Source organism: Haliotis asinina, chromosome 4, assembly GCF_037392515.1.
Source record: "Haliotis asinina isolate JCU_RB_2024 chromosome 4, JCU_Hal_asi_v2, whole genome shotgun sequence".
Lineage (NCBI taxonomy): Eukaryota > Metazoa > Mollusca > Gastropoda > Lepetellida > Haliotidae > Haliotis > Haliotis asinina.
In genome coordinates this window covers 25,106,848-25,130,357 of record NC_090283.1, presented here as the reverse complement: position 1 = coordinate 25,130,357, position 23,510 = coordinate 25,106,848, and the positions used below count along the sequence as shown (strand labels likewise).

Below are 23,510 nucleotides of genomic sequence, written 5' to 3'. Positions count from 1 at the left end.
TTCCAAACCCCAACATGGTGCCATTTGCTACTTACATGTTTTTGTGATTAATAATTTTCTAGGTATCCAAGGAAACGTTTGGACTTAGTCTGAAAATGGAGGGATGGGTTTTCGTTTCTCAAAAACTTCTAAATATCTTTCTGCAAAACTTGATATGTAGGGGCCACCCTAAAGTGGTGCCCTTTATATTTACATATTTTTGTGATTTATCATTTTCCCAGTTACCATGGAAACGATTCTGACTTAATCTGAAAATGGAGGGATGGGCTTCGTTTCCGGAGCACAACTAGAAAACTTTTTAATATCTTACAGCAAAATTTGGCAGATATTTGAGGCATACCACAAAGTGGTGCCTTTTCCTATTTACAATATTTTGGCATTTTTATTTTTCCTGGTTTCCATTGAAACAATTCTGACTTAGTCTCAAAATGGAGGGATAGGCTTCGTTTCCAGAGCACGCCTCGAAAACCATTTCATATCTTTTAACAGATCTTGGCAGACATATGAGACAGATCATGAAGTGGTGCCTTTTGCTGTGTACAGATATATGGCATTTATATTTTTCATGACTTCCATGGAAACGATTCAAACTTAATCTAAGAAAACATCAAGTAACTGTCAGATGATTTGTCCTTTCAAATATGTGGGGGCTGGGGGGAACATGTCATCTTCTGATGACTCTTGTTATAAATATTCAATAATATGACAAACACCAGTAACACTTAAAGCATTTTATTTTTTATACTGAATAATAATATATATACATTTATGATTATGCAATATACATTAAAATAACAAGGAAATATACACAAACTGTACAGTCAGCATATTCTACACACAGTTGCATGTAAAAGTCACATTCATCAGCCAGTATAGAGGGCACACTTGAAGTCAGAGAAATAATGAGAAATGTCACTCGTTAAACATTCATAGTAACCTGAAAGTCACATCCACAATACGTACTCACAGGTCCCAGTACATGACTGGAATCTCATTAAACTCATGTATTTAACACAGAGAGAATACTTTCTATATGAATACCTAGTGCACTTGAATGAGTGGTCTCATGAAATGAACTTTCAGTACGTGAGTTTAGTTTTACATCGCACTCAGCAATGTTCCAGCTATATGGTGGCAGTCTGTAAATAATCAAGTCTGGACCAGACAATCCAGTGGTCAACAGCATTAGCACTGAACTACTCAACTGGGATAAAATGACGTACCAACCAAATCAGTGAGCTTGGGATGACACAAAGACAAATTCTGACTGGACTCCTATTTTGACAAAATAAGGATACACAGGTTCTTGGATCCTATGAGATAAGCTATCTAAAAGAAGATCTTGCACATCCTAGCACTAAGAAATGTGATACCATAGAAACAATATATTTTAGTACAGTCTTTATTGTTTGCATCTGGAACTTGCCATTATTTCTTTTTGAGTTGTAGAACTTAGATTTAAAAAAAGGCACATCATTTACTTAAAGGGAATTTCTCCAGAGACGTAAACCCAAACTTGAGGCAATCGAGAATATGTCAAAAACAAATTTATCATTACTAATGAGGATTTTAATCATACTTTCTGACATATCACCTGTCTGGGAGCCATTCAATGTAAGCATGATTGACTGTCATTGTTATAAACACGAAAACTCATTTGCAGTGGTTTTTATCACTACACTTCTAAAATCAAAAGTGGAAACATGATAATTTCAGATTACTGCAAACGTGATAAATGATTGTTACAAGCAATATTTAGTTTCAGTTACTTGTGATATACTTCATACTTTCAAACTGATAGAAATTGGTTCAGTATATCTTAATTCTATAGCTATGCATTGACAGACTCTGTCTGTGATCAGATACTTTAATGCTGAATGTCTTCTGAAAAGATCTATTTTTTGTTTCTTGTTTAATGCCACACTTAGCAATATTCCAGCTATATGGCAGCAGTCTGTAAATAATCTAGTCTGAACCAAACAATCCAGTCATCAACATCAATCCTGTCATCAATCCTGGGATCCAATGACATGTCAGCTAAGTCAGTGAGTCTGACTACCAAATCTCGTTGTCGCCTCTTATGACAAGCATGGGTTGTGGAATTCTAACCTGGATGAGAGATTGAGGCAACAGTCAATGCTTCTGTAAAGACATCATAGACTGTATACTGGAATTGCTTTTAAGAAATAGAAGGAACAACTATTATATGAAGCTGCAACTCTTTTAAGTTAAAAAGGAGCTGTTTGATTTTCTAATTGCAACTGCTCCTCAAAATGAATCATCACTACAATCTTTGTGTCGAACAATGTTCCTAATGTTTACCTATCAAAACAGACTTACAGAAGGTCAAAGCAATACACATAGATCATGTTATACCTAGTATAGACATCAGGGCTGGGAAGGGTAACCCAAATACCCGGGAGTGGTGGGTAATGAGTTGGCCCTGGGTACCCCTCCCAATAACCAGGTCGTTACGATCATTTGACTTAATAGATTAAACAATGTAATATGTTATTCATATTATTCAAGGCTGCAATGTCTTTGTGGAAAATTAAGACATAATTTACAGTTACCTCATCTGAATATTATACTTCATTAAGATATTGAAAAACACAAAATTTTAGCTTCCAAGCTGAAGAATACATTGCCATTTCTTTCCAATTTGATGTCCGGTATTAACATAACAGGGTAGAGGGTCGTTGGAAATGGTGTACAAGGGTAGAAAATTTAGACCTGTCCCAGCCCTAATGGACATTCAATCCTGTAGATTTGGTGATAAGACCATTTTCTGGATCTGCCTCAAGTATCTCAATACCATCAAGTCAGAGTTCTTTGAACACTAAAGAACCTGGGCCCTTATTCTCGAAACGTTTGTAGCCCTAAGAATTCTTAACTTTGATCGTAGCCAATGTGTTAAAAATGGGCTTAAGAAGTTCATAGGGCTACAAACGTTTCGAGAATAGCAAGCCTGCATCAATAACCATGGTTAGTTTCATCTTAGTCTGACTCACTCCATCACAGTGTAGTTCAAGCATCATGTCAGCAAACAGACTCAAACCCTGTTGTATCAAACTTGTCTGAACCAAGGAAACAGTGTGACGAATCCAAGAGTTCCACACATCCGTCAGAATAGAAATAATGATAAATATAAGGAAACCAGCAGGACAGAGATTAGTTTGAAACAACAGAGAATTAGTCCCAACTGAGTTCGAGATATTGGAGTTTGACTGTAGTTTGAGATATTTATGATGAGGAACCAGTCAGTGAGAGAATGAAGAAATGTAAGATGACCACAATTTGTAAGGAGACACATGTTGGTTCATAACTAAACAAGTGCACAATCGTGTATTGAACATTACACCTTGGCAATACTTTCCCATGCCTAAAATCCATTCTTTCATTTTTTATCTATCAGCAAAACTTTTGAAACCCACATAAACATTCTTTTGGAGGTTGCAAATGTGTCTTGCAGTTTTCACTTAATGAATTCAGCTGATTGCAGTCTACTGATATTCTACTTCCTATGTACATTCATCACTAACATGCTTATTTACAAATATGACATCAAAATATGCGAAGCCCTTTGAACACATTCTTTGTACAGAAGACATATATATCTACTGCAATATGACAGATTCACATTAGGAATATGACAGAGAGAGTTCGTGGTTTGATAGTGATAGGAGATTGATAAAATTGGACCTAACCGATAACCACTCACTCACTCTCAAGGTTTCAGTGGCTTGTGCCTAGATGTCACGTGCTAATCAAGATGTTTCACTGTTACGATGCCTCTTTGGGTGAAAATCTATGAAACCACCAACAGAGCTTCCCAGCAGTTATATCTTCCCTCAGAAAAACCTGACCACCTGATCTTACTGAATCATGAACTCACATTTCAGTTTCCTGAACCAAATTTGGTGACTTATCCTGATTTCAGTCACAAGCAAACCAACACTGAAGGTAAATATTGGTGCAGTTGAAATACTGGTGTGAAATTTCACGCCTTTCTGACAGATTTCCAAAGTCCCTCCACTGTTCATCTGATAGGATCTGCTTCTGAGAAAATCTTCACACTGAGAGGTATATATCAATTATATTGGCTCATGTGTTCACTTAACTTGAAAGGGACAGGGCATAGTGAGTGAGTAAGAGAGTGAGTTTTGTTTTACGCCACACTCAGCAATATTCCAGCTACATGGCAGTGGTCTGTAAATGATTAAATCTGGACCAGACAATCCAGTGATCAACAGCAGGTGAGTGGATCTACCCAATAGGGATATGATGAAATGTGTCAACTAAGTTAGCAAGCCTGATCACCTGGGCCTAGATTTTCGAAACTCTCTTGGTGCTAAGATAGTCATAAGTGCCATCCATCAACATTAACGTACAACTATCTTAGCGTTAAGACATCTTCAAAAATCCAGGTCCTGATCCCTTTGGTAGTCTCTTGAGACAAGCATGGATTCCACAAATTCCACAGGTTGTTTACAAGCCACCGAAACGTCAGGAAGTGATTTCTAGCAGTTATCAGCAAGCTGATGTCAGATTCAGAAGTAGAGCAGTACAATGGGATGACTTTGCAGCTAACAGCAAAATAAATGTATGATATACTTACAAAATGAAAAACCAATGACAAATGTGACTAGCAGTTATAATACACTTGTTACCACATGATGGCATATATTGACATGTTAGCAGTTTTCATTCAGTATTATCCAGTGTATCTACATTCTGTCGTGATAAATACCCATAACTCGTTCCCCATCCTAGCTTCATTTCTTTTCTGAAGTTTTCTGATTACTAACTCTCACATGACCTTGAAATCAACTAGTAGGTAATTACACCACTCAACTTTTGGTAGGGTTCTTGTTTGTTGTCTAAGGCAGCACTCAGCAATATTCCAGCTATATGGCAGTGATTTGTAAATTATCAAGTCTGGATCGGACAGTCCAGTGATCAACTTCATGTGCACTGATCTTTGGGAGTGATCATTAAATATTTGACAAAATTTAGACATACACCCGACATCAGTGTTTCCTGGGGTTTAAAACTAATATCAACAATATAAGCAGAGCAGTGTAGCATAACATACCTGCATGATTTTGGAAGATATTAAGAGATCAGTCATAAAATCAGCTGATTTTGAGTGGTTTTATATTCACAGTTGTCATTAAATATTAGGAGTAGTAAGGTTTTATGCTACTTTTTGCAATATTCCAGCAATATCACAGAGTGGACACCAGAAATGGGCTTCACACACTGTACCCATTTGTGAATCGAACCCAGTCCTTTGGCATGTCAAGCAAGCACCTTAATCACTTGGCTACCCCATCGCCTCTTGAATATTACGAATCCGTCAGAGTTTATATGATCTCAAATGCCATCAACACACATCTGTGAAAACTCTCAGTACACTATTGTAAGTAAATCAACTGCATCTTTATCTACCCATAAAAGGAAACAATAATAAACTTCAACCACTGTTACCTAAAATGGTCTTGTATGCAAGGTTCATAAAATGAAATATCTAACAAAAGTAATCAACTAATAATTCAACAAATATAATCAGGATAAATAACTTAACACACAAACCCACCCAGGGCTTGCTACCATTCTCTCTGCAGGTCTTAATTAAAAAAAAAAAAAAAAGAAAAGAAAAAAAAACAAACCCAAAATGAATCTAATAATGATAATATCTACTAGACTATTGCCTTGACAGAATATGGCTGTTAACATCACTTTCTGAATAGAACTCTTGTAACCAGTTGCCTTTCAAAGAACACTCAAATCTGCTTCATTACCTCTTCAGCAAACGTTAGCCAAGCTAGAGTGAGTTGGGTTTAATATCTCTTTTAGCAATATTCCAGCAATATTATGGTGGGGAGTACCATAAGTGGCTCCACACACTATACCCTGTGATGACTTGAACTCAGGCCTTCTGCACAGGTTTCAGATATTGTACCCACATGGGTATTGAGACCTGGATCTTTGGCATAGTGAGTCAACTGTTTAACCACAAGGCTACCCCACCGCAGAGTCATGTTAGAAGCTCGCTGTCATATAATGATATATCTTGATAAATGTACTGTGGATTCTTCATTATCAAGTGTAAATATCTCCATATTGATAATCTACTCACAACCACAGCTTTGTTGAGGAAGAATCACATCACATCCATTGTTCCTAACTGTCAGCACTGTTTCTCAATGAACACAAAGACGAGGCACTGAATGGAGCCACTATTGTTGCAGCATGGCTATTCACTGAATACCCTTTGATGACTAAAACATAATGTTCCCTCTGGACCAGTAGCATTAAGCTTTGAAAATACCATACTTCCTCTATAAAACGCACCCATGCTTAATGTTCAACGAACTTCCAGAATCAGAGCTTATAAGTGACCTGGTACTTATTTTGCTTCTTGAGTGTAATTAATTGTCAGGCAGTGTTACGTCAAAGTTAGGGACCTTTTCTGAATAAATCCATTTTTGGAACAATGGAAAATATATATAAAAAATTCCTGGTGCTTATTAGAGGAAATACAGTAATATCAGAACTTAATGTTTCAACATTTAAGAAGTCAAGTGAAACACAACTTAAAACATTTGTGATGACATTCCTATTTCTCATAGCGTCCTGCAACTTGTCTGTCTCATGTACAGGTGCCTCCTACATTATTTTATATTCTTCCATCTGCAGTGAATATTTGGCTGTTTTTGCATTGCATGCAATAATAAAAGGTTTATGTAACAATGGTGCCACTTAAAATATTCAACATAAAGATTCTCCATAAAATACTTTGTTTTCTTGAAGATAAAACGTCCCTATAAAATTTCAAATTCTTCTTCACTGTCGAACTTGGTCCCTCCTTCTGCACTGTCCAGTACTGTGAAATCTGGGGAATAGATACAGACAGTAGTGTGAGCTGTTAGAATCACCTTGTATGTTGTCAGAATTACCCAGTCTGTTGTCAGAGACAACATCAGACACAAACCCTGACACAAGACAACATAACCCAGACATCAGACACAAACCCAGACACGAGACAACATAACCCAGACATCAGACACAACCTGACACAAGACAACATAACCCAGACATAACCCCTGACAAACGTCCTGACACTGACCAAACAAAACCCTGACACAAGCCCTTACACAAACACAGACATGAAGTCCTGCCAACCTGAGTTTGATGTTGTCCTGTTGCGTGGTGGTGTGTCTAGTGGAGGCCAATGGAGAGGCCGGACCTTGTGCAATTCAAACATAGGTGTCCTGCTGGCCTTTATGATGAACTTGTTGAACGTCAGACACAGGTCAGTGAACTCTTCCTCTGTGCCACAGTAAAAACCCTGTCAGAGAAAACAGCATACCAGTACAGACTACAACTTTGAAAACATCAAAACAAACACTCATGCCAAATAGAAATCTTATCCTTTACTGTTCTAGTTTGAGTAGGGTTGTGTATTGGCAAATAAATGGTCATGCAAAATATTGCAATTCAGATACCTGTTTTGTACACATATTGCAATATATTGGGAACATGTAGTTTAAGTGTTTAGCAGTGAATAACACTAACTGTACATGTGGTTCCAATTTCTTACATTATAAGTCCCTGTACATATATTTATTGTTCTGATGACAACAATCGCATTGTCAAGTTGCATAGTCAGGGATTCTATTTTCCTTTCAATACCATTTATATATAGTATTACAGTATGCCATTTTGGTCACTGAAAAACGAACACATTTGCTGTGAATCATAGTCTACAAAGATTTTAATTTAATCCATTAAGATAATCACAAAAAAACCATCATATATGTTCCTAACTCAGAAAAAATACCAGAAAAAAATATTGCAATACATATACCAGTAATACCACACAGTTTTGGAGAGTGATATTCATCAGACATGGCAAAACTTATCCATAAAATGATATAAACTACCTCCGTTCTAGGCCTCTTTTCCCAAAGCACTAAGGTGATCATAAGTCATTAAGGTAGCCTTAGTGCAATGTTAAAGAATGAGAGTTAAGTTTAACTTTAGTAAAGGTTGCTTCTTGAAAGGAACCCCTTATGACATCGATTGTCACTGTCTCACATGAAACTCGACAGTATTCCATGCAGAAGCTATGGATGGAAACAGGTGAGCTGTGGAACAGCTCACATAAAACTCACCACGGCAACCGATGGGTCAAGCTGACTCAGTCTCATCCGACTCGGGAAGGGGCAGTGGTATGACTCATCGTTGGCCAGTCGGGGATCAAGGTCAGTGTAGGGTTGTGTTGTGTGGGGATCGAGATACACAAGCTCTTCCCCTGGAACAAGGGAGATAATCAAGTGCAATTTCAAATTTAAATAAGACAAAATTGTGTCTAGGGACACTGATGGCACTGCTGTAGGAAGCGTTCCCTACAGTGAGTGTGTCATTAATTTCTACTAAACATGATCAGTAAACATCTATGCAACTATGAGATGATGATCTTTCGAGTCCCAATGAAACACATGTGTAAGCTTAATCAATTTTGTTGAGCAGTTTTCGTGGATGAGTGGATTGACATAATCTCCACAAAATCTCTAAACACAAAAAAAGGGGAAGTGGATAAAGTACATCCCCTGCTGTATGGGACGAAACATCCCCTGCTGTGTGGGACGAAACATGCCCTGCTGTGTGGGACGAAACATCCCCTGCTGTATGGGACGAAAGATCACTGCTGTGTGGGACGAAACATCCCCTGTTGTGTGGGACGAAAGATCACTGCTGTATGGGACGAAACATCCCCTGCTGTGTGGGACGAAAGATCACTGCTGTATGGGACGAAACATCCCCTGCTGTGTGGGACGAAAGATCACTGCTGTGTGGGACGAAACATCCCCTGCTGTGTGGGACAAAAGATCACTGCTGTGTGGGACGAAACATCCCCTGCTGTGTGGGACGAAAGATCACTGCTGTATGGGACGAAACATCCCCTGCTGTGTGGGACGAAACATCCCCTGCTGTGTGGGACAAAACATTCCCTGCTGTGTGGGACGAAACATTCCCTGCTGTGTGGGGCGAAACATCCCCTGCTGTGTGGGATGAAAGATCACTGCTGTGTGGGACGAAACATCCCCTGCTGTATGGGACGAAACATCCCCTGCTGTGTGGGACGAAACATCCCCTGCTGTGTGGGACGAAAGATCACTGCTGTGTGGGACGAAACATCCCCTGTTGTGTGGGACGAAAGATCACTGCTGTATGGGACGAAACATCCCCTGCTGTGTGGGACGAAAGATCACTGCTGTGTGGGACGAAACATCCCCTGCTGTGTGGGACGAAAGATCACTGCTGTATGGGACGAAACATCCCCTGCTGTGTGGGACGAAAGATCACTGCTGTGTGGGACGAAACATCCCCTGCTGTGTGGGACGAAAGATCACTGCTGTATGGGACGAAACATCCCCTGCTGTGTGGGACGAAACATCCCCTGCTGTGTGGGACAAAACATTCCCTGCTGTGTGGGACGAAACATTCCCTGCTGTGTGGGGCGAAACATCCCCTGTTGTGTGGGATGAAAGATCACTGCTGTGTGGGACGAAACATCCCCTGCTGTATGGGACGAAACATCCCCTGCTGTATGGGACGAAACATCCCTGTTGTATGGGATGAAACATCCTCTGCTGTGTGGGACGAAACATTCCCTGCTGTATGTGATGAACAGGATGAACAGAACCAAATTCAACTAAGTTCAAACATCTGTAAAAGTGACAAAATTAAGAAATTGGATGAATAAGGTATGAGATGCACACATTTTGAGACCTATTGCACATGTTTAATCTACATGAATTCCATATGCTAGTTTTTGAGGAGAAGTTGATAATGTACACCACACCCTTTGTTCCCTATTACACTATCATCATAGAGAAATTCTGCAAAATGCTTTTAATTTCAAATGTCTCTAAAGCTACAAGAAAAACCCAATACAATACAAAAACAAAACATGAGATGCACACCATTAGAGTCCCAGAAAGCGTATGATAATGTCCACTGAATTCCTCAAAGCGTTTTTTGTGGAGAAGTGGATAGAGTCCATTCCCTGTTTCATTCGGAAGGATATGCAGATGGACACAGAGGGTAACCCTATATGCCCAATGCCATATATGGTGAAGGCATAAATACACATGTACCAGTTACAGTTCATGAAATTGCCAATCCCAATTGCCATTGCCAATATTTGGATAGAAAAAACCCATGAAGTTAACATTGGTCCATGACAAGAAATTCTTCATTTTCATTCAAAGTCCTGGACATTGCTAATTATACAGATTGTGTTCTTTTCAGATTTCAGATACATCAAACAACATCTGTTACCAATGCTTCTTTTCTGCATATTTTCAAAAAAAACCCATCTGTTTACGGCTGCCTTTCTCAAAAAGTTATACCAGTTTTTTCCAATCCAGATACTGTCACGGAGCCACTGAGAACTCTACAGTGGATATTAGGTGCTTTATAAATAAATCATTATCATCACTATTAAGATAATGACATTACAGACGCTAGCTGTTCACCTACCCAGATATCCTATGAACCAGTGGGCATGATTTGGCTTGCCTCCTATGATACCCACAGATTGCTTCAAGGCAAGACAGCTCTGAAACAAACATACAAGCTTCATGACAGCTCCCAAACCTCTTAATATCTGTAATAGGATGTCCTCTGAATATATACTGAACAGCAACAGAAACGCAACTCATAAAGTTGCAAAAACATAAATATGAACACTTACTTAAATGGCATTTCATTTTTTTTTCGAAACTTGCATTTCTTTTGCTGTTCAGTATAATGGTAACAGTAGCAGGTACTATCTTGGTCACAGACAATTGTATCAGTGAGTGTCCTAAAGTGTCAGGAATAACACGAGAGTTTCAGGCATAATTTTAAACCCTATTTTGTTTTAATGTCATTTTCCCAATCATTCCCAGTCCTACTTTTTGTGTTGTGATTCAATGAGGACCCTCCACTAAACCATGTGTAGTGATCTGCAAATGCAAAGGTGTTTGATATCAGTATTGTGTGAAACTGTTGTGTTTAAATGACTGTGAAACTGAATCAAACTGAATAGTGCCTTCTATTCACAACGGCAAGTTTTGACTACAATGGAAGCTGACAAAGCCAGCATCTGTCCAATCCAGCAAGTTGTTAACACCAGCATAAAATCTCAGTCCCTGACTTGTACATTTATCATCAGCTCTACAATCCGTTGTCTAAACTGGATTATGTCTTCAGACCCTGTGAGTGCTGGTTTAGATAGCTTACACTGACTGTACTTGCAAGGTTTGAAACTTGTATTTGAGAGCCACTGGCATAGTCATTGGTACTGGTGAGTGAGTGAGTTTAGTTTTATGCTGCAATTTTCCAGCTTAATAGCAGTTGTCTCTAAATCAATGAGTCTGGAGTCTGAATAGTGGTTCTGAACCGCTATTACTTATACTACTTTCTTCATAAAGAAACTGAAGTTGCAGCTTTCGAGAAGACATCTCACCTTATCTAGCTAGCAACATGTGACATTCATCAAATTCCTAAACAAACACCAGAATGTAAGTTGTAGGCTCACTTCATTCATACACTCTCAAACATCTTGACAGGTCTCTGTAGCAGACCAGAAAAAAATAATCATCGCTTCTGATCTTTCCTGAAAAAGAGAAAGCATGTTACTGATCATACCTTTAAACTTTCAAAATATACAGGGTTGATGTCTGTCAGCCCCAACCTGAGGGGAATGATAAGTAGTAGAGGCTTCCACTTGTCCAAGTTGACAGGTTTCCTTGGCGGTGACCGACCGAGATAATGACTGCTCCCTGGGGAATGTGTTCTGCCGCCCCGTGAAAACGGCTGTGTTTGTAGGCTGCCACTTATCGTGAATGGCTGTGTCTTCCGGGAACTCCGAGTTGAGGGAAAAACGTTGGAGTCCGATCCGTTCATGTCTACATATTCTGTTCCATTTTCTGGCGAAAGTCTGCATAATTTCCCTGCAGGGAAAGGAAAGTTTGAGGTGAAGGGGGCCTCTGATTATTAATTCCAGGGTCCTTACAGGAAATATGAGGTTCTGTAAACTACTGAAATGGTGTAGCTTACTGTGATGTAATTATTATTTACAGTTAGATTATTGATTTGTATCTCGCTACCTATTCTCAAACGTTCGTAGCCCTACGAACATCTTAGGCCTGTTCGTAACACATTGGGTACAATCAAAGTTACGAATTCATAGGCTATGAACGTTTCAAGAATAAGGCAACAGGTCTTAGAGAGTGGGTTCAAATCTTGAAAGGACTCGACCTTTGTAGTTTAGATTTATCAGTCAATTTAATTACCTCCTGAGGATATATATATATATATATAAAAAAAATGAAACATGCAAGACACTTCACTTCTATTACTGTAACTGCAACTCTCAACTCAGAACAACTTGAGAACTCATTCCAGGGTTTGAATGTTGTTTGTTCTTTTATTCGCTTGTTGTCTAATACCTCACTCAGCATTATTCCAGTAACAGTCTGGATGAGACTATCCAGTGATTGACATCATGAGCACTGATCTATACAACTGGGATACGATGACATCTATCAATCAAGTCAGTAAGTTTTACCACCCATTCCCAGTTGCCAAGCATTGGCTGCAGAAGACCCAGATATTTACAGGTTCCAGAGGCGTGTTCAGAACCACGAGCGCCCACGCGATTGCCTCCCGCGAGTGCTCGCATAGATCCTGAATGGATGCTTGCGCTTGGTTACTATAAACCATTCGTGACCAACTCGCGTTATTCCGTGAAAAGCCGAATAGCTTTTCGTCTTCTTGGTGGAGGTTATGGAAAGGGGCGAGTGGTGACAAATGACATTAAACATGTATAAGACAAAATGTTATGGATGTCAACTTCTTCTTTATTCTTTACACAACATCTCTCGGCTATTCCTTGTCCCTTTGTCAGGTGGATGCTAACAAATGATGATGATTTGGATGGTTTTTTTTCCATTAAGCATGGTCGCCATCTTTGTTCACTTGGCAAGGCAGTTGTGATGATGGTTCGCGGGTGCTCGTCGGGGCACAGATGTTCTGGATCAAGCGCTCGCAATTCTGAACAGGCCTCTGGTGTATAACTGGCAAGGGGAGACAACTTACTGATATCATCTTCTATCACAGTATTGTCCATAGCAACGTGGATGACTAAGGAACTCCATTCATCATATACAGCAATCTTCCTAGAATATAAAACATGGCAATTCTTATTGCATCTATTCTCTGAATCATAATAATTAAGGGGAACAGTAAATCCGAAAACAAACAAAAACTAACACAGTGGTTCTAACAAATAACATTACAGATCATGCATTTACTCCATTTGGGATTTTGAGAACATAACTGAATTTTAAGCATGTAAAAATTCAATCGTATTCTTTAACTTGATTTATCTCAATAAAGGGAAATAGTATAAATGTCAACTTCTGTAATTACAGGATTTAATTTTTTTTAAAAAAAGACCCTTAAGAAAGCAGCTTGTCCTGACAGATTTTCCACATGCCATAATTTTTATGACATAATCATAATGAAGCAATTATGAAAGAATAAATCAACATGGTATTTGACGTTTATGTTTACTATTTATCAAGAGGTGATAATTAGCAATGAAAGATGACTCTACTTTATTGTCATTGCAAAATTTAATAGCTACATTTTGAACAGACATGAAAGGAAATCCAAGTTTATTTGCAGTTTGAAACCGTAAAGTGAAATTATTGAGTAGCCCACGGACAAGTAAGATACCATTATTTGATTGCCAAAATGAAAACTGACTTGCCCCTGGCATCAGGCTATGGGATTTTAGAACCCCTGAATTACAGATAACGCCATGTACTGAGTATATTCTTATTGAGTTGTTCCTTCATCAAGTGAATGAAAACCTAGGTAACACATAGGTCCGTACATGTGAAAACAACAGACGTGATAAAATAACAAAGGTGCACTAAAGGACAGGGAAGCCATTGGCTAAATGGAGCTGACTGGTCATGGCAATGAACAAAATGAGTGAGGTGAGTTTTATTCCTCCCATATTCAACCTCAGTATTCCAGCAATGTCATGGGGACACCAGAAATGGGCATCACACATGGCATCAATCTGGAGATTTGAAACCCAAACTTTGCCATTACGAGCAAACACTTTAAGCACAAGGCTACACTTCTGTCCCTACTTTCTTCTCTTAAGAGTTAAGCACTTTAGTGCATATACTGAAGTTTATAGAAGTTGGATTTGGTAAAGGATACTTCTTTATTAACCAATCAAAATCAAGTAATTTTTAATGTCATGTCATGAAGCTTACTTGAGTACTTGTGCTATTGTGTTTGGTCCGAACCACTGACCAATCGCCTTGCCCTCAGATTCTCCCATGGAGGCTGTCCACACAACAGAAGATCGGATTGTTAGATGTTTGTTTCAAAAAAGACCAAGGTCACATACACCTCCAATCAAAAGTTTAGACACACTAGTGTTAAAATAGCCACTTACTTCAGGTAACTGTTCTATATTAGACATTGCAAAATATTCAATACTGTTTGAAGGTACTGTTTGCACATAACTATTGCATTGTAAAACAAATTTGTAACACTGAAAACGTTATTGACATGAGTTCAATAATTCACAAAAATCAGTGAAAACTGGTGAATCCTTTACAAAACATTACACCAAAACGCAGTTGTTCACACGCACAATATTTGCACATGTGTTTCAGCAATTTGATGCATGATCCCCATGACTTTACATCTGCAGAAAGTTAGTACTTGGTTCCCCCAAGTTAGTGTAATGCAACCATGTACGTATCCATAATATATAGTGAGTGTTTTAACTAAGTCTAAACTTTTGAAAAGAAGTATATTTTATTTCTACCCACACCACTCTAGTGAAATAGTGTTAAAGTATTCCAACCATCCTAATGAAAGTATCTGTAGGTGTGGAAGAAACATATTCTGAAAGGTATTGTATCAAACAATATTCTGTCTGCTGATCTATAACATTCACAAAACTATTTTTAAGTACAACAATTGATCCACCATAAATAGATGAATGTCTTCATGATGGTTACTCATTGGTTTACTCAATGGTTAATAATATAAGCAACAAAACCATGCCGTCATGAGTGAGTGAATCTGGCTTCATACATCGTACTAATGTGGAGAATCAAACCCAGGTCTCCTGTGTGACGAGCAAGCCTTGTGCATGCATTCTCTCAACCAGGCCAGTGAGTGAGGTTTAGTTTTTATGCCGCTTTTATCAATATGCCAGCAATATCACAGCAGCAGACTCCAAACCAGGGCTTCACACATTGTACCCGTTTGGCGAATCAAACCCAAATCTTCAGCATGACAAGTGAAGGTTATACCAGGTTACCCCTCCAAAAAACAATGTCAAGAGCGGAATGCACTACCTACCTATCTGATGTATGGAGTAAACACTACTCTTCTTATCCTGGAACATCTTCAGTAATCGCCAGTAGTCAGAGTTATCTTCCTTGGCCTCCCATCTCCATGCTACAATGTATATTATTTGATATGAGTCACATCATCAAAACATTTCTCCCTGTAGGGAAACGATGTTCCTTACACTTTGTAATGACACGCAAAGCAAGTGAGTCGGATTTAAAGTCGCCTTTTACATAATATTTGCAGTTGGAATGACCAGAACTGGACTCCATATCATTCTACCCATGTGGAGAAACTTGACCTGGTCTTCAATGTGACAAACAAATGCCACAACTACATGACTCAATGACATCAAAGGGCAACATGGTTTTGGGGTGGCAGAGCATTTTCAAATTGTCTCCCTTTGGTGTGTTTCAATCATTGTGTGTTCTGTTCCATTATTGCCATTTTGATAGGATAGTTATGTAGCACACATATCCATGCAATGAATATGTGATCAAGGTGCTGAAGAGTTCCCTTGATTATCAGATCTTTTTTCTGGCATTCTTTAACCATCTAAACTCCAAGGGGAGTATTCAAATCTGTTAAGCACTGTGAGCATTCACACTGCCTTATCTTCTCAAGGTGCCCACTTGCAGGTGGGTGAACTGGGACACATGGTTACATTATGCATCCAGTGTTACTGTACGTTGCCATACCCGCAACTAGACGTTTGCAAGCATTCATGTGGCTACCATCTGGCCATTTACCATGTGCACAGGGTTGTTTCCTGTTCATTAGGGGCTGTGACAACACTGAAAGAGTAATGTTAGATCCAATGTTTTTACATTCGGTCACAACTGGGGATCAATCCAGGCACCTTTTGCTTACTAGCGCCCAATAAGGTATACTATCATCTCTAGGCAACATCTTGGCCCATTTACATGCCTTCTTTATTCATAATTGTTTGGTAAAGGATCAAAACTAACCCCAAGGTTTTGTTTGAAAAAGTAAGCCCACAGCAGACACGATTTCCCGAGGCCATGGGCTAACCTTTATAAACAAACCCAAGGTGGTTTTGATCCAGCTTATGAACTGGCCAAATATACACCTTAGATATAATATAAATTGCATCAATGCATGCGATGGTAGTGTAGCGATTGGAAAAGCAGGCAGGTGGGGTACACCAAAGTGGCCAGCCTTGTTGAGATATATTGTACTGTGAAGTGCTTCAAGTTGGGGGTCTCGCAGTGACATGAGTGCCTGTGGTCTGGTGAACACATGGTTCATACTGAAAAAACAATCCCATTCTTCACAGCGAACCTTCATAGTCTAGTGGATAAAACCGCCAAGCTAGGTATAAGCAAAGGGATGCAGGGTCGAAACCAGGTACTGGTACTATAAGCTGGAAGTTTTCAATAATGTGATATGCTATGATCATATTCAGAGATAGGAAGACAAAGTTATGTCAATCTTCAAAATAAACACTATTTCAAAGTCAGGGGCTATTCCCCAGAAAAGCCCCGAGATGTGTGCAATTCTGCAGGAAATCCACTGGATTTCAAGGAGAATTCCTGCAAAACTGTCTGTAGAGGTTTACTTGGAAAAAAAAAATCTGGCGAGACAATAGAGTAGCATCACATGAAGTTTATAAATTGTTTTAAACTCTGGTCCCTTTAACTTGAACACAGTGGTGTTTGATTTTATTCCTCATTTTCTGACCCTCCAGTGTTTTTTGTCAATCTAATATTTATAAACATGTAAATTCACCACACTACACCACACTACAAACATGTCTCTACAACTTGCTTTTTCTTTGATCCTACTCTGTAATATTCATAGTCAATAAGTTTCCAGATGACAGGACCAATGTATCACCTGAGCCTTCACCCACACAGTACCCACCTCTTCCTAGATGCCTGTTGCACAAGGCTTGAGCCAGCATCATCTGCCCACATCTCAGCATGCAGCCCCATCCCTGGTCAGAGTTGGGGCCTGAACCACCTGCACACACAACAGAGTGAGTGAGTGAGTGAGTGAGAAAGAGTGAGAGAGAGTGAGAGTGAGTGAGTGAGTGAAGTGAGTTTAGTTTCACGCCGCACCCAGCAATATTCCAGCTATATGACGGTGGTCTGTAAACAATCAAGTCTAGACCAGACAATCCAGTGATCAACAGCATAAGCATCGACATATGTAATTGGGAACCGATGACATTTGTCAACCAAGTCAGTGAGCCTGACCATGTGATCCTGTTAGTCGTCTAATACGACAAGCATAGTCACCTTATATGGCAAGCCCTGGTTGCCGAATGTCTATTCTACCCTGTACCTTCACAGGTCTCACACACACAACAGAGACTGAGAATATAGTACCCCACACTAGAGCTACTGATGAAGACCTGCAGAGGGCAACCATACTATAGAATCAATGGGGCTTTGTCTAAACTTTTTCATGTATCACATTACATAAGACAAAGCTTCAAACTAGAGATCATTTCAGCCACTGTGCAATCAGACTTTACTATCAAGTCAGCTAATAGTTTTATGTTTAATGCTGCATTGGCAACATTCAATGTATACAATACAGTTATTGCCCATATTGGATGGAAGATACTGGGTAGTATTGTACTGTAAGTCCCAAGGGAGGTTACACCTTTTTGTGAACTTTGACTGGCTGTCAGAAATGTAACTATCAATGTACACGGATATGAGGATTCCCTGCATTGTGGGTTTTCTTGCAGAGATTACAGATTTAGCACTTCTTTAGAGTGAAAACTGATATGGGCAATAAAAACAATAATCATCTCATGACAGAGAATGACAGATTGTCTTTCCCTCGAGAATTACGGAATTCATAAAGTTGAGAAAAATAATGTCATTCCCCATCACTCATTCTTAATATGTGACCAGACAATCCAGTTACTGATTTGTGACCAGACAATCCAGTTATTAAGATGTAACCAGACAAACCAGTTATTGATATGTGACCTGACAATCCAGTTATTGATATGTGACCTGACAATCAAGTTATTGATATGTGACCAGACAATCAAGTTATTAATATGTGACCAGACAATTATTCAGTTATTGATATTATGAACAGTGATCCTCAGTAAATGAGGATGTATCTTTTCAGTCACTAATGATGTATCTTTTCAGTCACTACAGTATCATTTAAGCAGACATTTCAAATGCTTTCCTTAGCAACAGCAAAGTACAACTTTTCCTACCTATGTGTGCGAAGTTCTTCCTGTATGTAAACCACAGCCTTGTCACTATGTCATGTTTGAGGTCCTCCATGTCTGAAAACAAATGTTCCATTACTTGCTAGGAAGTGACACTGACACAGGTTGCATGATTCACAAATGTGCGTTAAGTACTCAGAAATGACAAGAATGGACACAGAATAAGAATTCACTGCATCCATCTTCACTGAACCTACAACATATCTATGATATTGGTAAGTGTTTCTTTCAGAGAACTAACATTTATCAACTCATCCTCAGACCACATGATCGATAATTCATTCCAGATTCTAGAGATATCAAAATCAAAACATACAGTTCTCTAAACAGTTACACAGTTCACAGGACCCTGCTACTGCCTGCAAGGACCCTTGAAACTAATAATTTGGGGTCCTCAATATTCCTGTGTTTGTAAGTCGAGGTAAAACCCTGCAATGACACAGGTTTTACCTGGCCCTACAAAACTAAGGCTCCAGAGCACCCCAATACAAACTTCAAGGGTTGTCACAGGAAATGTGAAGGTCTTGTAAAGTGATGATGTAAGGACGTGTAATGTGCTTTAAAATGTAGGTGTCATGTTCAAAATCATGTTATCTGGAACTTCATATTTCTTGGAGAGAATCTGCCATTATGACCATTATTGTGCATCATAGACGTTTGTGCAAACTGGATGAACATTTCTAGGCCAAATAAAACCATGCTGACACATATCACACACGGGTGGATCCAGGAATATTGCTCTGCAATGAGTTCTGTAGTCATTTTCAGGTGTGGGGTGGGAGCAGGGGGTGTTTCAAACCCCTGAACACTCCCCCCACTCCCCTACCTCCCAATCTGCAAACGTTACAGCATGAATATACACGACTATACTGTCGTGTGTACTATACTACTCCCCACATCATATATCAGTACCTACCATACAGTGTACTTTGCTACTCACCACACCCTATATCAGTACCTACCATACAGTGTACTATACTACTCCCCACATCCTATATCAGTACCTACCATACAGTGTACTATACTACTCCCCACACCCTATATCAGTACCTACCATACAGTGTACTATACTACTCCCCACATCATATATCAGTACCTACCATACAGTGTACTATACTACTCCCCACACCCTATATCAGTACCTACCATACAGTGTACTATACTACTCCCCACACCCTATATCAGTACCTACCATACAGTGTACTATACTACTCCCCACACAATACATCAACACTTGCCACACAGTGTACGACACTGCTCCCAACACAAGACATTAACACTTATCGCACAGTGTACTGTACTACTTCCCACACAATACATCAACACTTGCCACACAGTGTACCACACTGCTCCCAACACAAGACATTTGTACTCATCACACAGTGCACTATACTACTCCCCACACAATACATCAACACTTGCCACACAGTGTACCACACTGCTCCCAACACAAGACATTTGCACTCATCACACAGTGCACTATACTACTCCCCACACAATACATCAACACTTGCCACACAGCGTACCATTTTACTCCCAGCACAAGACATTAACACTTATCGCACAGGGTACTATACTACTTCCCACACAATATATCAACACTTGCCACACAGTGTACCATACTACTCCCAACACAAGACATTAACACTCATCGCACAGTGTACTATACTACTCCCCACACAATACATCAACACTTGCCACACAGTGTACAATACTACTCCCCACAACCCACATCAACACTTACCGTACAACGTACTGTACTTCTCCCCAAGAATGTACAGGGGTTCTTCTGTCTTTGGGAATTCCACATACTGCAAGGGACCACTTTCATACGTGAACGTTGCTGCAAAAAAGACTGAAAATTTACAAATAATAACTCACAGTGCAGAAACATTACAAAAACAACCATCAAACAAATAGTAGCAAGAAATAAAACTCACTCAATGAAAACATTACACTTCAAAACACAACATGCACTACACATTGAAATTTTCTTAAGACTATGAGCATAAGCATGAAAAGAACATTCTCTGATGGACTAGAAAACATTGTGTTTCCCCCATATACACTCCTGTCAAATACTGACTGGACTTAAATTGGCAGGTCTGCGAGTTTTGTTCAGTAATATTTGAATAAAAAAATAACAGTGCATTTCTATGGTGCTATTTCCATACATAAGCATGCCCACAAGTGCACAATCTGATTATTATAACCCCTGATAACCCAAGTTGACTGTGAGGTGCTAGGTTAAGCAGACGTAACCTACAGTGACTTTGTAACTTCAAAACTTGTCCCCATGCCCTCTTGTACACAGTGATTTTAGCTCTTTAGTGACCTCCAATACTCAATATGGACTTCTGATGTTTTGGGCACAAAGAAAGCTTTGTGGAATGGGTTCCTAGGCCTAGATTTTCAAAGCTTTCTTGGCTCTAGGATAGTCATAAGTTAATACTAATGTATGGCACATATGACTATCTAGCGCTAAGACAGCTTTGAAAATATAGGCCCTGGTCTTAAGTCAAAATAATCAAGGGCATATTGACCCATGGGCCCGAGGGACCAGTGAACAATGCATTTATCTTATCGAACACCTCAATGTTAATTCTGAATTGTTTGAAGCATGGGTACAGATCTTGTTGCAGTCATCGCTAGATTTTGCAGATGACAGGAAAAGAGAGAAGGGAGAGTTATCTCCCTTTCATCAATTTGCTTTTGCAAAACATCGGTAATTTCTGTACATATGATTCAATGTTATCGGAATTAAAGAATAACTAGCACAAAGAACCAAATGAGTCCACTTTGCCAGTGGGGCACATGGAAAATATCACTCACATGTAAGCAGTGTACAGTGAAAATAGAAGAGCTATCAGCCAAACAGAAAGCGACATTTATGTTAGAGGAAAGATAAAAGGACATGCTGATGATTTTAGCACAGTAAGACAGGACACTATTTTTTACCATTTCGAAATGAAAAGAAATTCAACACCATCTTGGATGACAACCAGTCACCATTCCTATAATCTAAAACTGTTTTGACTTGCAGACTCATTATCAAACAGTACATGAAGTAACCACATTAACTAGTCAGAAATCAGGCGTTTTTCTTTTGAGTCTGCCAAGATAAGCTGATAAATGTACTGAAAATCATGTTATGTGCTAAGTTTGGGCTTCGAGATAACAACATCACAAGAGTGATGAAACAATCTACATGCAACCATGGCAACTAACAAGTATGAATCGCTTACTTAATGACAATCTTCATAACACATGATGCGTGCCATATGCTTTCTGTCTGATGTATATGAACACAGCCTTGTTTGAGGCGGACTAATGAACATTGTGACATCTAGTCTTGAGCAAACACTGACAGTCTAAACATATTTAAAGTAGGCAAGGCATAAGTTACAGATGGGATTCAACAAGAATTTTTCACAAAGACTTACCAGCCAACATATGATTGATGAATGAACATAAAACACAATATACAAAGTAAATGTGGACATGACCGTGCTAACTCAAACTAATCCTCCATTCAATTCAGATGTGTTTCAAGGATCCAGTTTGCAAAATTATGCTGGTCCTGTGGTCCCTGGCTGGTAAATATTCATCAGGATCACTTATGGATAAGTTAAAAGTGGTTCTGTTGTCTGGTGAGAAATTTTGAAAGGTTTCTTTCCCCTGTGGATCCTTTTTAATAAGCAGAAGGTTTCAATCAAATTGAGTATTTTCTCCAATTCATGAATGTACACACAAATATATTAAAACAATGAAGAATGAATGATTACAACAGCAACAACCTGAACCAAAGATTATCCTGAAAACATTCCAGCCACAGTTAGTGCAGTTTAACTTCATGCCACAAGTGCTACCTCTTTCCATGCATGTATCACCAGGATGAACATGTGGAGTAGTGTGTACATGATGTATGCAACTGCCAGCATTATCATAATCACTGGTTTTAGCTACCCAGTTAGAGTAAACACACGGGGGATGATGTACTATTATCATGATTGTGTAATATTAGCAAGCATATTTATGGTGCATGACTGAGATTGGGCATAACAGCAAAGTCTGGCGCATCTTCTGTCTGTGATGATCCCCAAGCGACCGTTTCCACATGTTTCAATAATACTTCTGTACAACAGTCCACTGTGTCCACAGCGAATCGACTCCAAGTTTATTTTAATACATAGTATCACCCACTCGAAATTATGCACATCAACAGTGATGACGTACTTATCAACATTGCTGCAAATATGATTTACGCCGTGAACTTTTGACTGATTACACGTCCTCGCTGATGTTGTGATTGTTGCTCGAAACAATGGGTAAGTAAATTTAGCAACAACAGCCAACACTCGGGACTGCTCGCTCATAATCAGATGACCTGTCATTTCCCTATTCTCGTCAGTGACTAAGACGTCAGCTGTTTCAAGAACTTGACCCCCAAAAATAAATGAGAGCCAATTTCTCTGAAACTGGGAGTGGACAGAGACTAAACTGACTGAACATTATCCATTAACAAACCACTACAATAAACGTATTTAATAACGTATGGGCGTAGTTTCTGCTTCATATTATACTTACCATCAAACTCCATTTCCTTGCAAAATCATAACATTTGTTCTACGCATGTCCGGATAACTGTAATGCGTATGTGATAACGCCGATGATTGGCCAATCTGATCTGCTTTATCCAGTCACATATTCTGTTACTTGTAAAGGAACGTGGTAGAGTTTACTTATTTTTAGGTGCAACTATGCCTTCACTCGTGCACTTGACTAAAGTAAAATCCCTTATATCTGTATACAATAGTCTGTATGTAGATTGTGCATT

The 23,510-nt window shown here is 39.2% G+C and overlaps 1 protein-coding gene across 2 annotated transcripts; it reads right to left on the bottom strand.

Moving 5' to 3' along the window:
- Positions 1–4,778: 4,778 nt before the first annotated feature.
- Positions 4,779–23,308, bottom strand: LOC137281420 (cysteine protease ATG4B-like). 2 transcript variants are annotated; one of them, XM_067812634.1, is made up of 12 exons: positions 23,261–23,308; positions 20,418–20,516; positions 18,659–18,730; positions 17,335–17,433; positions 15,460–15,558; positions 14,355–14,427; positions 13,159–13,238; positions 11,707–12,011; positions 10,555–10,633; positions 8,181–8,320; positions 7,189–7,354; positions 4,779–6,898 (listed from the first exon to the last, which is right to left on the bottom strand). In XM_067812634.1, the coding sequence occupies exons 1-12, from the start codon at positions 23,271–23,273 to the stop codon at positions 6,828–6,830; spliced, it is 1,296 nt and encodes a 431-aa protein (XP_067668735.1). In that variant the 5' UTR covers positions 23,274–23,308; the 3' UTR covers positions 4,779–6,827. The 2 variants fall into 2 exon arrangements, with proteins under 2 accessions (XP_067668735.1, XP_067668734.1); XM_067812633.1 differs by having other exon boundaries at positions 6,733–6,898; positions 20,418–20,528; positions 23,261–23,281.
- Positions 23,309–23,510: the final 202 nt, after the last annotated feature.